The sequence below is a fragment of the Gossypium arboreum genome, chromosome 6, assembly GCF_025698485.1.
Source record: "Gossypium arboreum isolate Shixiya-1 chromosome 6, ASM2569848v2, whole genome shotgun sequence".
NCBI classification, from domain to species: domain Eukaryota; kingdom Viridiplantae; phylum Streptophyta; class Magnoliopsida; order Malvales; family Malvaceae; genus Gossypium; species Gossypium arboreum.
This window is the reverse complement of record NC_069075.1, coordinates 108,620,628-108,637,604: the sequence shown is the minus strand read 5'-3', so window position 1 is coordinate 108,637,604 and position 16,977 is coordinate 108,620,628. Positions and strand designations below refer to the sequence as shown.

Sequence of the window (16,977 nt, the reverse complement as noted above, 5' to 3'; positions counted from 1 at the left end):
TCCTCGTTTACATCCCTAAACGCAAAGGCTAACTACTGGACGAACAGAAACCTTCTGGAGGAAAGCTATGGTTTTTCACTTGGCTTGAATTACTACACGTGTCTTACCCGTTGTGCTAAGTAAAACAATTAATAATTAATAAAAATCACAGTAACTGTCTCTTGTGCTGGTCCAATCCCACACCAAGCTTAGATACCATGCGGGTAATTCAATCAAATCCTGATGCTGCGCTTTTTGCATTGCCTCCAAAAGTTCTATTCCCCTTCTCACCCACCCGCGCGTAAACATCACTCCCACCCCCATATTACCCATTTATTTATTTAAAAGGTTAGGCTTGGAAGGGTAATTTTCATAAAACTAATTAATTAGTAATCCCCGACTTACACAGATTCTACGCCGTCGTTTTAAAAAACTGCTTCTTTTGCCACTTGCCAGGAGGTGCTTAAACGGTCTCTAACAAAAGATTGAAGTCCATAAAGAAATAAATCCACAACATCCAATATTAGCCAAATATGATTACACCCGTCCACACGTTACAACGGATCGGCATTTCCAAACTGATAAAAGGCCCTTCCACCCGCTATCATTGTGGTAAGAATCAAACCGAGCCGAGGATCTTCCTGTTTTCGGTTCAAATGATTCGATTGAATCAAAATTTTATAAATTGATTTTCCTTCTTTCCCCAAATCTTATTCGATTGAATCATCGTTTTTCATATTTATTTATGTTTTTTTACCATTTTTATTCAATTATTTATCATTAATCAAATCCATCAAATTACTCGTTTGCAATTTACTTTTGATAAAATTGATAGCAATGCCAATAACTAATATATTTGTAATTTTTATAAATTTCGATTTTAAATCTAAGCCAAACTCAAATTCTATTTGCAATCCAAATTTATTTACTATTTGCATTACATTTAAATCCAAATACACTAAATGGTAAATTACATCAACAGTCACTCAATTTTGGGATAGCTAACAAAATAATCACTCAATTTTCAAAAAATAACAAATCAATTATTTTAAACATTTTCCATTACAGACGTAACATTAATGTGACATGACAGTTGACAGATTCCTTCTTGTCATTAGCCATTAACCATCTAGCTGGCCTGTTAGCACTAATTTGAACAGTCTCTTTATGACTAATTTAGGATTTATGCAGTAAAATAATAAAAGAAAAAGAAAAATAGGAGAAGATAAAGCTTTCTATTATGGGAAGCAGCTCTTCACATGGAGGGGTTGTTGTTGTAACTTGTGGTTTTCCTTCTCTAAAGGTACTTTCTTTGTGAAATGTTTTGCATGTTGGAGATTGAAGAAAGGCATTTGTTGGAAAAGCTTGATCTTTGCTAGTGCCCCCACGTTTCAAACAATGGGCTAATTGCCATTGTTGCCAACTGCCGTAATTTGATTGTGTTGAGCATCGAATCTTGCCCAAAGATTGGTAATGAGGGCCTCCAAGCTATCGAAAAGCTTTGCCTCAAGCTACAATCCATCTCTATCAAGGATTGCCCACTTATTGGGGATCACAGAGTTTCACGCCTATTGTCATTAGCATCTTTTGTCCTTTCAAAGGTTAAGCTACGTGGTTTGAGCATAATGAACTTTTCTCTTCTTGTGATCAGGCATTATGGAAAATTTGTGACTAATCTAATGCTGGGTGGTCTACAAAATGTGAGCAAGAATAGATTTTGGGGGATGGGTAATGCTTAGGGTTTGCAAAAGTTACTCTTTTTTACAATTGCTTATTGCTGAGGGGTAACTGATGTGATCTTTTGAAGACATTGAAAAGAGATGCGTTAACCTGAAGCAAATGTGCCTTCGCAGGTGTTGCTTCGTTTTTGGTGATGGATTGGTGGCTTTTGCCAAGTCTGTCGGTTCTCTTAAGTGTTTGCAGTTGGAAGAGTGCAACAGTGTCACTCAATTTAGGGTTATAGGTGTTCTCTCAAACCAGAATCCTTAATGTTCTTAACCTTGTTAATCGATTTTGAATAGATTTTCCAACCCTAAACTAACACTATTAATCGATTTTTGAATCGATTTTTGAATCGATCTTTAACCCAACACCCTATTTCTAATTTTCTTTTCCTCCCATTAATCACAATCAATTTGTGTTTTTTACCCTAAACCAACCCACTTATTCGTATTTTTTCCCTAAACACATGTAAAGTTTGACCCTTTAACTGCTTCACCAACGTGGTAAGTTAATCGGTCGCATCAGCTAGTTAACTTACCACGTCAACGGTCCCATTAAGACAATAACGGAAAATGTTAATAAGTGATTGATTTGTCACCTTTTGATAACATTAGTAACTGTTTTGTTATTTTTTGAAAGTTAAGTGATTGAATTGAAACCTGAGTGACTGTTTTATTAGCTACTCTAAAGTTGAGTAACTGTTGTTGTAATTTAACCTAAATTAAATCAATAGTCAAATATTTGAATATCGTATTTAGTAAATGTGAAAATATTTAAAAAATAGAAAATAAGTGAATATTATGTTATCAAAATTTGTTTCCGAAAACGTTTTCCTCAATATAAATATTATCAAAATTTACAAAAAGGAAACTGAAAATGAAAATTTATAAAAAGTAAATTGAAGATCCGAAAAAACATGTAATCTTAAACACTCTAACCAATCGTCTTAAACACAACTCGAAAACGAACCGATCTCACGTAATGCTGACCGTTTTCTATCTTCCCTTCGTCTTCTTCAACTCCTAATAAAGCGCTCTCTTTTTTATTTTTTCATCTTTTACTTCATCTCTCTGTGAAAAGACCACTTTCTCTCTTTCTCTCTCTACAAACCATTTTTTTGTTGTTGCAGAGCGTTAGAGAGAAATAAAAATTTATAGGGTTTTCAATTTTTTTTTCTTTTTATAAATTTTTTAAGTTTTTGGAGATAAATCGAGATTTATAGAGGGTAATTGTGAAAAGAACATTCATTTTTCATGGTGGTTTCGACGGTTATTGTATTGCTGTGTTTCCAAATCGAGGAATTTACTCTAGAGCCGAATCTTAACCTTCCATTCTAATGACTTTCAGCAGTAGTAAATGGCTCGATTTCACTTCCGTTTTCTCCATTTCTTCGTCTTCCTCTTCTACGCCTCCTACGTCTCAGCTTCTCGTTCGAGTTTCGAATCGGATTTTTCGATAATCGATTCCGATTCCGAGGGTCTATTGCTTCATCGTGATTACTCTCCTCCGGCGCCTCCTCCGCCGCCGCCTCACGCGCCGTCGGTCTCTTGCACTGATGACCTCGGCGGGGTAGGTTCTCTGGATTCAACGTGTCAGATTGTGGCCGATTTGAACCTTACTCGTGACGTGTATATACAGGGAAAGGGTAATTTCTACATCCTTCCTGGAGTTAGATTCCATTGCCCCATTTTGGGCTGTTCAATAACCGTGAATATCAGCGGGAACTTTTCCTTAGGCGAGAATTCGACTGTAGTAACTGGAACTTTCCAGCTCGCGGCTTATAACGCTAGTTTTTTCGATGGCTCGGCCGTGAACACTACGGGATGGGCGGGGGACCCGCCGCCACAGACGAGTGGGACGCCTCAGGGAGTGGAGGGAGCGGGTGGAGGTCATGGGGGCCGCGGAGCTTGTTGCTTGGTGGATGATAGGAAGCTACCGGAGGATATCTGGGGCGGTGATGCTTATTCATGGTCATCATTGCAGGAGCCGTGCAGTTATGGGAGTAAGGGAGGGACAACGAGTAAGGAGGTGGATTATGGAGGGGGAGGTGGTGGCTGGGTAAAAATGGAGATTAAAGAGTTGTTGGAGGTGAATGGGAGCTTGTTGGCTGATGGGGGCGATGGAGGGACTAAAGGAGGTGGTGGATCAGGTGGTAGCATCTATATTAAATCCCATAAAATGTAATGTTTCTCTTGTTTATTTTGTCTCTTTCTTTTAGTGTTGTTTGTTTTATTTAGTTTTAGAAGTTCGTGTTTATCTTGTTTTCTTCGTTTGGTAAGTAAAAAACAGAAATTTGGGGAATAAAGACAAGAAATGATTACCCAATAGCGCTAATTTGATTCTTAAGCGGCTTTTTATGTAGCCCAGCTAAGGTGTTAACTGTAAACTATTATTAATTCTAACATGTTAATCGTTATTGAAAACACCGAATTTCTTTGTGTTTAAGATTTAAGACTATCGAATAATAACTATGAAAGTTCAATTAGGCTTGTAACAGGCCTTTGTGATATATGATAAAATGGACTTACTTGATGAAACTTCTTAAGGCTCTACAACTTATCCTATCATGCGTACGAGTCAGAGTGCTGGATATTGATGAAACACACCTTGCGTCTACTGTTTGTTGTTTTTAAACAATGTTTTGCTTAACTGAACGTATTGCATGCTATACATTTCTAATATCTAGCAAGGCAGATATGAATAATTTTGGATTTGGAAATGGACTTTAATTTTAGTTAATGTGGAGGCTGGAGCGCTTGAAGATCTCTCCCTTATGTACTCATTAGGCCACCTGGCCTGTTATTTTGCTTTAGTGGCTGCAATTCTGGAAATGATTTTCTTTGCATTTGGTTTTAATTACCTCTCTCTCTTAGATTTGCAACTACGGGTTACATGTCATTATACCTGCCATAATTAGGGTTTGATGCCAAAGTATCTGTTGTTCTGTGAAGAGCAGGACTGGAAGTGGCAGGATAAGTGCTTGTGGAGGTGATGGTTTTGGTGGTGGGGGTGGTGGAAGAGTTTCAGTCAATATCTTCAGCAGGCATGATGAACCGAAAATATATGTGCATGGTAAACTTTTTTCCTTTTCCTCTCATCTTATTTTATAATTGACCATGGGAAGAAGCTCAGTGTGTATAAAGATTAAGAAATTAACACATTATTTTTTATGTAGAGTTTTATGATTATTTATTACTTTCTAGTTGCTAAAAGAAGAGACAAAATCACATGACCAAGAAGCAAAAGATTGGTTAGATTTTTTTAGTGCAGTTTAAGGCAACTTTTGATGATTATATTGTTTTGAGCTATAGGGATGCCTTTTGAAGTTGAAATAAATGAATAACTTCCATGGTAAATGAACTATTGTTGGATGATAAGCTTGGAAATGGCTTTACCTTTGAGAGCTTTATGATTTCATTATTTAATATTGTGTTTGTTATTTATTTTCTGTTCCCACTTAGTACATTTTTGGTAATTGCTTAATCAATTGATTACTATCTTTCAGGAGGAACTAGTCGTGGCTGCCTTGAGAATGCTGGTGCGGCTGGAACCCTTTATGATGCTGTCCCCCGAAGCCTCACTGTTAACAATAATAATTTGTCAACAGATACGGATACTCTTCTTCTAGAGTTTCCTTATCAGCCACTTTGGACTAATGTCTATATTCAAAATCGTGCCAGAGCCTCTGTTCCGTTGCTTTGGAGTCGTGTTCAGGTTCGAGAATTTAAAGTTTTTGTTGTTGTAACAAGATACTAAGTAATGTCGATATCGCCTGGCACTCATGATTATTGGTTTGTATGCTTCAAAGTGGCTTCCTGTGTTTTATTTTCTTTTTTATTCAGCAAAGCTAACAGTAAATTGAGTATACACCTGAAATATTTGAACACCTACCTTTAGGTTTTCTCCCCCTTTTTTGGTATAGCTACTGTTTCTGGACCTCCTGTATTACATCTTTTATGATTATGCTTGTAAAATTAGGTTTGGCATGAGGAACCTAATCCTAGTGTTTGCTCCCTATATAGGTGCAAGGGCAGATAAGTCTTCTGAGCGGGGGGATGTTGAGCTTTGGGCTAGCACATTATGCATCTTCAGAGTTTGAACTATTGGCAGAAGAACTGTTAATGAGTGATTCTATAATCGAGGTGACTGATGCATTTTCTTTTGGTCTTCAATGATGAAATCTCATTCTTTTTTGTATCATTATGTGATGCGATATTCTCCATATTTACTCTTCAGTTGTCTTCTAAAAGTCTTAGCATTGTCACATTGCTACGTTGTTTACTTGGTTACATTTTAAAAAACAGATACCTTTCTTGAAGTTGCTCATTTTATTTTAATTGATGTTTTGCCCTTCTGTTCCATCTTCTATACCATATATTTCCTCTTCATATGACACATTTTAATGTTTTTAACGAGTCTTTGTAAGTTCTGAGATATCCTTATAGAAGCGGCCAGATGATTTGTAGTGACAGTATTATACATAAGCTATCTCAGCTGCTTTTTACTTGGTTCTGCTTTATTTGACCATTTCTATCTCAGTTTTCTTTTTCTCCCATTTATATTATGTTTCTGATACTTTCTAATCTCTCTGTTTGACTCGTATCAGGTCTATGGGGCTTTACGCATGACTGTGAAAATATTCTTGATGTGGAATTCCAAAATGGTAATAGATGGTGGTGAAGACACAACTGTTGCAACTTCATGGCTTGAGGCTAGTAATTTAGTTGTTCTCAAGGTGTTTAATCCACTACCTTGCTATTTATGTTGCATGTTTCTCAGAATGTAAACATTGTTGACAGCTTCCCTTTCCCTTGCCCAGGAATCATCAGTAGTACATTCAAATGCAAATCTGGGAGTACATGGACAAGGTTTATTGAATTTATCTGGACCTGGAGATACGATTCAGGCGCAACGTCTAGTCCTGTCTCTGTTTTACAGTATTCATGTGAGTTATTATTTTATTGTGATAATTCTTTTGTTGTTTTTGATTCAAAACTTCATAAATTTTGTTTGCCTGTGAATTTCTGATCGTATATTCTGGGAACATTTCAATTTGGAGGCTAAGCTGTATAACTGGTTAAACTTCTAACTGTTTGAACAACAGTTTTGGGTTATAAGAATATTACTCTAGTTTCTGTTTGTAGCTTATTAAGTTTTACTTCTCTTTCTAAACTTGCCTTCTTTTGTGATCCCTCTGCTCCTTCAGTTTTACTAAGAATGATGATTTATTTTTTGCTTCCATGTGATTTACCATGTCAAGCACAGTATATATATATTTTTTATGGAAGCCTCTTTGAATGGAAGTATGAATTTGACTGTTGGGTTTTTTTCCCATTACATGGTGGACAAATCAATGCAAATTTTTCTCATGATTTTTGTTGCTTCCATATTCAAACTGGTGGATTAGACGTCAGCTATCAAAATAAAGCAACGCATATTTTTTCTCATGCTTCTTAGTTCTGTGATTTTCCTTGCCTCCATGTTGATGTTGGTGGATAGGCATCATGACTATTGAAATGACGGTTAAACAGAAAGGTGTTTCACATGGACATGGCCACATGTATGGTATAAATACTTGCGAATGCCATTTGTTAGTTGTTGTGAGTCCTTGCTGCGGGATTTAATACTCTAGGCTGGGAGAGTGTCTTTTTGTCTCGTACGATTAATGAATTAATAATATCTGTTTTGCATGAAGGTTGGACCTGGATCTGTTTTACGTGGTCCCCTGGAGACTGCATCATTTGATGCTGTGTAAGTTCTGGTTTTGGTTCCTTCACCCTTGTATTGTAGTTTTGTATCCTTATTTTGTTTCACTGTTCCTTTTTCTGCGTTTGGCAGTACACCAAGGCTTTATTGTGAGCTCCAAGATTGCCCCACTGAACTACTTCATCCACCTGAAGATTGCAATGTGAATTCGTCTCTGCCTTTTACTCTGCAGGTGTTTAGTTAATATTGTCTTGCAGTATGAGCTGAGAAATATGCTTGCTTCTGTTTATTTAACTGTTTCATTAGTTTATTTTTTAGATATGCCGAGTTGAGGACATCACTGTCGAAGGTCTTATTAAGGGATCCGTTGTTCATTTCCATTGGGCAAGAACCATATCTGTGCAGTCTTCTGGAGTAATTAGTGCATCTGGGATGGGTATGTTTATCCATTTTGTTTAGGTTATATTTTTTGTTCAAATTCTCATAATATATCTACAAACATGTACGTGCATGTAGCAAATTAACTCCACATGAAGATGGTATTTTACTACCTTTTTAGTGACTCTAATTGTCTTCAAGAAAAATAAAGATGAGTCAGAAACTTGTTAAAAGTCATTTCTGGATGGACTTCTTTTTGTTATTGTACAGGATGTGTAGGCGGTGCTGGTAAAGGAAATTTTTTAGACAATGGTATTGGCAGCGGCGGCGGCCATGGTGGTAGAGGGGGGCTTGCATGTTATAATGGTAGTTGTGTTGAGGGTGGTATTTCTTATGGGAATTCAGAGTTGCCCTGTGAACTTGGTAGTGGAAGTGGAACTGAGAGCTCAGCTGATTCATCTGCAGGCGGTGGTGTTATAGGTAAGGGTTTTGGGTTTTTTCTGTGGGCATGTATTTATGGCTCTATTTTTTGCATTTAGTAAGGTTGTCTGAGTACCCTTTAACTTCGTTGTCTGTCTCCTTTGAAATGTTTATATGAATAGGTAAAATTTTACTGATCATGCTGTGGGCAGTTAGAACTTTAGTGCAACCGGTCGGTTGATTTGCAGTTACTGACATGTGAACTCTTCCATCTCCTAGGATTTGAGTATTTTAATTATTTAGCTTATAATCTGCATTACAAAATGTTGAAAAGGTTTAATTCCTTTTGTATGTTAAAAAAGGAGGATATCTGAGTTGTTGTATGGTCTTTTAGGTAGGATGGGAAGGGGGAAGTAAAAAGTTTTAATAGTGTTTGAGCTACAAAAAAGAAAATATTATATATCTCAACCATTAGATTAAAAAAAAATCATCCTTCTTTCCATCTTCCCTACCACAGATAGCCTTAGTGAATAGCTACTGGTTTTATTAAGTTTGTCTTAAATTTTTATGAGATGTTATGCCTGGACAGTGATGGGTTCCATGGAGCATCCTTTGCCAAGTTTGTCTGTTGAGGGTGCTGTGAGGGCTGATGGAGAAAGTTTTGAAGAAACTGTCTGGCAACAAGAGTATTCTGTTTCTAATGGTTCAAGCATAGCTCCTGGGGGTGGCTCTGGTGGTACTGTACTTCTGTTTCTGCAGAAGTTGACTCTTGGCAAATCTGCTAGTCTTTCCAGTGTTGGAGGCTATGGTAGTTCCAAAGGTGGTGGAGGAGGAGGGGGTGGAAGGATTCATTTTCACTGGTCAGACATTCCCACTGGAGATGTTTACCAGCCAATTGCTAGTGTGAAGGGAAACATCTATGCTAGGTTTGTTTCCAATGCAATTTCTTTTTCTGAATGCTAGGTTACTATTGGTCCTAATCATTTGATAACATTTCTGCATCCTTGATATATTTGGCAATCAATACTACAGGTGGTTTGTGACCATAAAATGATATTCTATGATAGCTGCTAACAAGCTTTTCAACCTAGAATTTGTCTCATTCTCTGACTATCGAGTAGCGTCTTCCTTTTTGTTCAATTGAGGGCATTAGTTGATATAGAAATTAACCCCATAAAAAGAGGAATATTAAAATTAATCAGAAGCATGGCCATTTATTAACATGAAATGTCCATTCCTAAATATTATTTCAATGGGGAATGTTTTATGGATATGTTAGAAATTCAATGGTTTTATATGGAGTTACTGTTATGCAACTCACTAAATTTATATGTTTTGATTTATATAGTTTAAGTGTTGTAGAACGAGGCATTAACCTGCAAATATAATTATATAAGATTTGCTTTCAGACTTGGGTGGCGGGCTTAAATGGTTATGCTGTAATGCTTAATCTCATTTTGGTGCTATGAATCAAATGCTGTTACGTTTTTGAATTGAACTTGATGTTTTGGTTGCATTAGTTAGTATTTGATCCCTACATTTTGTCATTGCATTGAAGCACCTAGCTGGAGCTTTGTCTTGATGGAGTGGTTTTGATAAAAAAAAAAATTGTATCAAACAAGCTCTCTGGAGCTTTGGGACTTGGGTGGCGGGCTAATGGTTATGCTGTAATGCTTAATCTCATTTGAATCAAATGCTGTTATGTTTTTGAATTGAACTTGATGTTTTGGTTGCATTAGTTAGTATTTGATCCCTATATTTTGTCATTGCATTGAAGCACCTAGCTGGTGCTTTGTCTTGATGGAATGGTTTTGATAAAAAAGAAAATTGTATCAAACAAGCTCTCTGTTGCAACTTACAACCAGCACAGTCACCGCTTGCCAAAATGGACTTCCTTCTACTTCATATTTGTGACTTAATGCTTGCCGTAGACACTTGTTTATGAAGTTTATCCTCTTGGTATCATGGTGATGTTTTGATCGTCTTGTACAGGGGAGGATCAGGCAGAGACCAGAGTGGTGGTGGAGAAAATGGAACTGTGACTGGTAAAACTTGTCCAAAGGGGCTGTATGGGACATTTTGTGCAGTAAGTTGGCAAATCTGTTGCATTTTGAAAATTTTCAGATTCTTTTCATTTGATGTGGAGTTTGGTTGGTGACTATACTTTTACTTTAAACACTTGGAACTTTAAAATATTTAACCACCAAATTTTCATTCTACATTGAACTGCTTACGCTTTTGAAGGTTAAGGATTAAAAAACCTATCCAATCATATTGTCAGCTTATAGGCCCATGGAATATGAATGCATTTTTTGGATGAAGTTTATTCTGATAATGTTGTCCACTTGTTCAAATTGGTTGGAGCAAGTCTACCATCTCTTTCTACTAGCGTGCAAAAATCTCTTTTAGCTGTTCAAGTTAACTTTCTGTTTCTCCAGGAATGTCCTGTTGGTACTTACAAGAATGTTAGTGGATCTGATAGTTCTCTCTGTCGCCCTTGCCCTGCTTCACAGCTTCCCCGCCGTGCTGTTTATGTTTATGTTCGAGGTACGTTTCATTGTTGTCAGTATCAAGCCAGATTATATTCAAGTGATGCACTGCTCTTATACATGCTGTTGTTGGATTTGTTTTTTTTGTCCTGACTGGTTTTTCTTCTGGTTTTATGTCCTATTTAGCATAAATTAAATTCAATTTTTTCCTTCATTATGGTAATTCTATATTCAAAACCTCCTCCTTCCTTCACAGGTGGTGTTGCTGAAACCCCTTGCCCTTTTGAATGCATTTCAGACAGATATCACATGCCACACTGTTTTACAGCTCTCGAAGAGTTAATCTACACATTTGGGGGACCTTGGTTATTTGGTCTTTTACTTCTAGGTCTTCTCATCCTCTTAGCACTGGTGCTTAGTGTTGCACGAATGAAATTTGTTGGTGTTGATGAATTACCTGGCCCAGCTCCTACTCAGCATGGCTCTCAGAGAGATCATTCTTTCCCATTCCTGGAGTCATTGAATGAGGTTGTATAGAAGTTTTCTATGTTCACTTTTATTATTCTTTCATAGTTCTTGGCCTTATATGCTGATATTTTTGTTCTTTATATTTGCCCCTTGTTAGTATACTGATTCCCTTGTCCATTTGCCCATTCCTCCCTTTGGTTTACTTTAGTTTTGCCCTTTTTTCCCTTACAGGTCTTAGAAACAAACAGAGTTGAAGAGTCACAGAGCCACGTCCACAGAATGTATTTCATGGGTCCTAATACTTTCAGCGAACCTTGGCATCTGCCCCACACTCCTCCAGAAGAAATAAAAGAGATTGTGTGAGTATATTGCTGAGTTTTCTGTTGAATTGCTTCTGATACAGCAGCATGTGATCTTTGATTGTGCTGTGCACTGGATTTTATTAATATTTTTAATCATCATTGTTGCATATTGATTTTATTTCCTTGATCTTGCAGATATGAGGGTGCATACAATACATTCGTGGATGAGATCAATGCAATTGCTGCTTACCAGTGGTGGGAAGGTGCAATTTACACCATTCTTTCCATTCTTGCTTATCCTCTTGCTTTGTCATGGCAGCAATGGCGCCGAAGAATGAGATTGCAACGACTACGTGAGTTTGTACGATCAGAATATGATCATGCCTGCTTACGTTCGTGCCGTTCACGGGCTCTTTATGAGGGGCTTAAGGTTTCTTTATTTGCTTTTACTCTTCATTTCATTTGTTTACTATTATGCTTCGTTTTACTTGGTTTGCTTAGAGTTGTCTTTGCTTCTTCTCTTATTGTCGTCTTTTGTAAACCAATGACATAGACATGTCTGTGGACTCGGATAGATGCCTTTTATGCTCTGAACTCTCTAGTGTAATTGTAAAACATTTGAGGCTCTTGTTGTTATGTGTATAATTTGGAGTGACAGAGTAAAATTTTCCCATTAATCATATCATCCTGAAGTTCTCATAATTGTGGAGATTTTAAGTTTCCACATTTGAGGCTCTTTTTGTTATGTGTATAATTTGGAATGGCAGATTAAAATTCTTCCCATTAATCATACCATCCTGAAGTTCTCATAAATTCTGGAGATTTTAAGTTTCCACATTTGAGGCTCTTGTTGTTATGTGTATAATTTGGAATGGCAGATTAAAATTCTTCCCATTAATCATACCATCCTGAAGTTCTCATAAATTCTGGAGATTTTAAGTTTCCTGTTCAACTTGTTGGTTTTGTTTATAAATAAAAAAGAAACCAAATTAAAGGAGTAATGTTACATTACTCCTTTAATACATGGTTAGATGGATGCTATATTCTTGGAGGTGAAAATGCTAACTCAAAGACTGAAGCACATCATCAGTAGAGCTAGTGCTATATCTGGCAATGGAGATGCTTGAGTCCAGAAAAAAAGAAAAGAGAACTGGTCTTTCCGTTTTAACCTTTTTTGGATTTATGCGTAAATCCTATATTTACTGGTTTGAACAGTTATTTTAATCTTGATACAAGTACTGTTCAAGCCTAAATCTTGGCTGTAGCTTTAAATTGCAATTGTGGCATTCTGTCACTGTAGGTCTCTGCAACTACCGATTTAATGCTGGCTTATGTGGACTTCTTCCTTGGTGGAGACGAAAAGAGAACAGACCTTCCTCCTCGCCTCCTTCAGAGATTTCCTATGGCTATAATATTTGGAGGTGATGGAAGCTATATGGCTCCATTTTCCCTTCAGATTGATAACGTTCTTACCAGTCTTATGAGTCAGGTTAGCTCTATATTTTACTCGTACTTTGTGCAAGTATTTTTCATCTTCCAAACTTTAGTTATAATGAAGTTCTGTTAATTGTTATACCTCTTACAGCTGGTGGCCCCTACTACTTGGTATCGACTGGTGGCAGGTTTGAATGCACAATTACGCCTGGTTCGTCGTGGACGGCTGAGAGCAACATTTCGGCCTGTTCTTCGATGGCTTGAAACGCATGCTAATCCTGCTTTGAGAATCCATGGTGTACGCATTGATCTTGCCTGGTTTCAGGCTACACCTGGGAATTATCGCCAGTATGGACTTTTGGTGTGTTCTGTTGAAGACGAAAATGAACCTCTATGCTTGGGAAATACCAATGGTGGAGTCAAAACTGAGACTTTTTCACGGTAATAATACATGTGTATGTTATGTGTCATTATATGTCTGAACTTACACATGTAATTGGTACCGAAGTCAGGTTGGCCTAGTTGAGCAGTTACTGAGTGAATAAATAGAAATTCATCCCAGTGCAAGAATAGGATGATAGAATCATTTGATGCTTGACTATATGGAACTTAACTTGGTTATTTATTCTATTTACTTATATGGAACTTAACTTGGTTACTTATTCTATTTACTTCAGTGTGAAGATCACTGACATGCCAAATGAATCTGGTTCTCCAAGAGAAGATTTGCCTTTAACCCAAGGTCACCGGAGCAGCGAAGGTTTTGCAAGGCGGAAGAGGAGTTACAGAGGGCTTATAGATGCTAACAGCTTACAAAAGCTTGAAGAGAAGAGAGATATATTTTACCTTCTCTCTTTCATACTCCATAACACTAAACCTGGTTGTCACCAGGTAGATCACATGAATTTAAAGATTATAGTAGTGTTACTTGTATCACCTAACACATTGTCTATGATTGCAGGATCTTGTTGGTTTAGTCATATCAATGCTACTTTTAGGAGATTTTAGCTTAGTGTTGCTTACCTTCCTACAGTTGTATTCAATTTCACTGGTGGAAGTCTTTCTAGTTTTGTTTATTTTACCTCTGGGGATTCTTCTTCCGTTTCCTGCTGGCATAAATGCTTTATTCAGTCATGGACCAAGGCGATCCGCAGGTTTGGCACGTTTTTACGCCTTGTGGAACTTAACATCCTTGATTAATGTTGTAAGTTCCTGTAACTTTGATCTTCATTTCACTTGTTAACATCGTTTTGCTTGTTTTTCTACAATTCCTATGAGAAAGAATAGAATAGCTGGTAATGAATTTGTGTTATCTGGTCTTGGTAATGAAATTGTGTTGTCTGGTTTTGATTAATTTGCTTATCTCAATGGTTAATCAAATCTAATATTTTATTTTAAGTTGTCTTTGGGAGGTAGGATTTGACTGGAATGATATTTCCTAGGTAAAAATGGAATGTTTGTAGGCTGTACCTACGAATGAGGGACCTGGTCAAGGTGTAGATATAAATAAGTATAGAGGAAGATACAATTTATATTCCTTCAATTTTATAAAACCCTTAAATCACACATTTTTCTCGCTCTTATCAATGATTATTTGATGGCTAGAGGAGATATTTTCCTCTTCCCCTCCAAATTTCTTATCCTTTTGTATTCCGAGTTGCTTCAAGTGCAAGTTAAAAGTAGTGAACTGTCTTTTGCTTTAACCAATATCTGTATGGTAATCATCATCTCATGTTTACACCAGGGTGTTGCATTCCTTTGTGGGTATGTTCACTATCACCATCAGCTGTCATCAAGCAAAACGATCCCGAATCTTCAGCCATGGAATATTAACATGTTAGTAACAGTCGATGCCTTAGGTTTTGGATTTACTGTTCTTTGGTTCTAACATGAGATGGTTTTGGATGCAGGGATGAAAGCGAATGGTGGATTTTCCCGGTTGGACTGGTAATGTGTAAGCTTTTCCAATCACAACTTATAAACTGGCATATAGCGAATCTAGAGATACAAGACCGCTCATTGTATAGTAATGATTTTGAGCTATTTTGGCAGTCATAAAGCACCATTGTTAAAAGACATATAGACTTACGCATTAACAAGGTTCTTTCTTTTACTTTTTACTGTTTTTGTATGTAACTTGGTTAACAAATCCAGTTCTTGACAAGTAGAAATAGAAACAGAGGGTTAAAAAAGGTGCGACTAGAATGGCATTTATTTGTTGTAAGTTCTAAAAATTTGTTTTTCATATTAATTTTTGGGAGTTGCAATGTAAATAAAAAGAATTGGGGGTTATTATACTAATGGTTTAAGAGAATTCATTTGTATATTTCATTTGGTGCCTGTAAATTTTGTTCTTTGCCTTTCTATGGATGCAAGCATTGTTGTAATGTTTTAAAATTTTCATTCTTCTGCTCTCGAGTCGGGTGAGCCCTCGATCATGATTTGGGGCTTAAAACAGACGCTACTACTCCTTCCCTGTTTACAACATGTCAAAAGTTAAAGAAAAGCACGTATTTTGCTTCTTGTTGGGAACAAATATTCAGGGTTTAACGTAACTCAAACTCCAGATTATGATATGGTCAAGTTGTCCTGATATAAAGACTGCTATCTATCAATCTTTGAAGCTTGACAACTCCAACACAACTTCATTTTACTTGGATTAGTGAATCTCTCAACCATGCAGTAGCCCAATTTCGTAATATATTTTAGTTTGGTTTAATTCTGACTTCAGTAAATTTTATAATATTATGGTAAAAATATGCTCCAAGCCCAATAGTTAATTATCATTAATTACAATCCAAAAATCTAATTCAAATTTAACTCTAACATAGTTTAATTTCGAATTTGTTTGTATAATGTTTAATTTAGATGTATTAGTTAAAAAGTTGATGTAAAATAAAAGCGATAATTATACGTTCAACATTAAATATATTTTAATAGAAGTTGTGATAATTATAAATTTAAAATATTTATAATTTTATTTACAATTTTTATTAAAAAATTGATGTTAAAAAAGGTTGTGCTAATTTTAAAATAGATTTATTACTTGAATAGAGGCATAATTAAGATTAGGATTTATGTCATTATTTCTTTTATTTAATGCATCAGTACCTTCTATTTGTAAAAAATAATTATAATAACATATAAAGTTATGCTAATTTTTTTTAAGTTATGCTAATTTTATGAATCACTATGCTAATCAATTAATCTAAAAATTGTTTTCTATTATCTATTATTTGTTTGGTGTAGGTGAAAAATGTTACGTGGCTTTACTTTTTAAAAAAGTCAACTTTAAACATTTATTTTAAGTCATTATTATTAAATGTGTTTATTATTTTATTGTGAATATGTTTCGTGTTTTTTTTGTATAGTTTCAAATTGATTTATTTTAATAGTTTTATGCATTAATTGATGTTTAATTGATTTTTAGTTAAATATTGATTTTACATTTAATTTGAATTATTGTTGGGAATTAAAATTCAGGCTGAGATAAATTTTAAAAATAATTTTCACAAGGAAAAACTTATACAATTACAAATGGTGTAGTAAAAATTGTTATGATAAATTTATTGATGTTGATAATAAATATGAATAGTGATTCACTTTTTATATCACAGTTAAAGAATCTATTTCTCCAAGTTTTGTATTATTATTTTGTTTCATTTGATGATTTGAACTATTAAAATATCAATCTTTTAATAAGGTATTTGAACATTATATTTGAATTGTTAAATAAGTTAATTATATTTACCAATTTGAATAATAAATTGAAAAATTAAAATAAACATGTAAAATCATATGATATTAGAAACTAGTTATTTGAAAATGATTAAATCCAAATTTAAATTAAAACCATATTTTATAAGGGATTAAATCCAAATTTTAACATTAACTTTTGTCAAACTTTGGGTCCAACATGAAGCCCATACCTATAACAACCAAATGTTGAGCTCCAAACCTTAAAATGAAATGCTGCCGAATAAACATTTATAATATAAAAACTAATTACTATAACTGCCAACCCCACACACGCACATATATATGGCTACGCTTCGTTTCCTAAAATGAGAAATTATTAT

The 16,977-nt window shown here is 35.6% G+C and overlaps 1 protein-coding gene across 1 annotated transcript; it reads left to right on the top strand.

The window, feature by feature from the left end:
* Positions 1-2,624: 2,624 nt before the first annotated feature.
* On the top strand, positions 2,625-15,224 carry LOC108486241 (uncharacterized). The gene is made up of 22 exons (XM_017790192.2): positions 2,625-3,881; positions 4,658-4,773; positions 5,207-5,415; positions 5,724-5,843; positions 6,308-6,436; positions 6,521-6,646; positions 7,397-7,452; positions 7,540-7,639; positions 7,726-7,843; positions 8,056-8,265; positions 8,795-9,131; positions 10,198-10,291; positions 10,644-10,752; positions 10,951-11,222; positions 11,394-11,521; positions 11,660-11,894; positions 12,765-12,953; positions 13,050-13,339; positions 13,576-13,789; positions 13,860-14,102; positions 14,643-14,734; positions 14,809-15,224. The coding sequence occupies exons 1-22, from the start codon at positions 3,058-3,060 to the stop codon at positions 14,954-14,956; spliced, it is 4,359 nt and encodes a 1,452-aa protein (XP_017645681.1). The 5' UTR covers positions 2,625-3,057; the 3' UTR covers positions 14,957-15,224.
* The last annotated feature ends 1,753 nt before the right edge of the window (positions 15,225-16,977 follow it).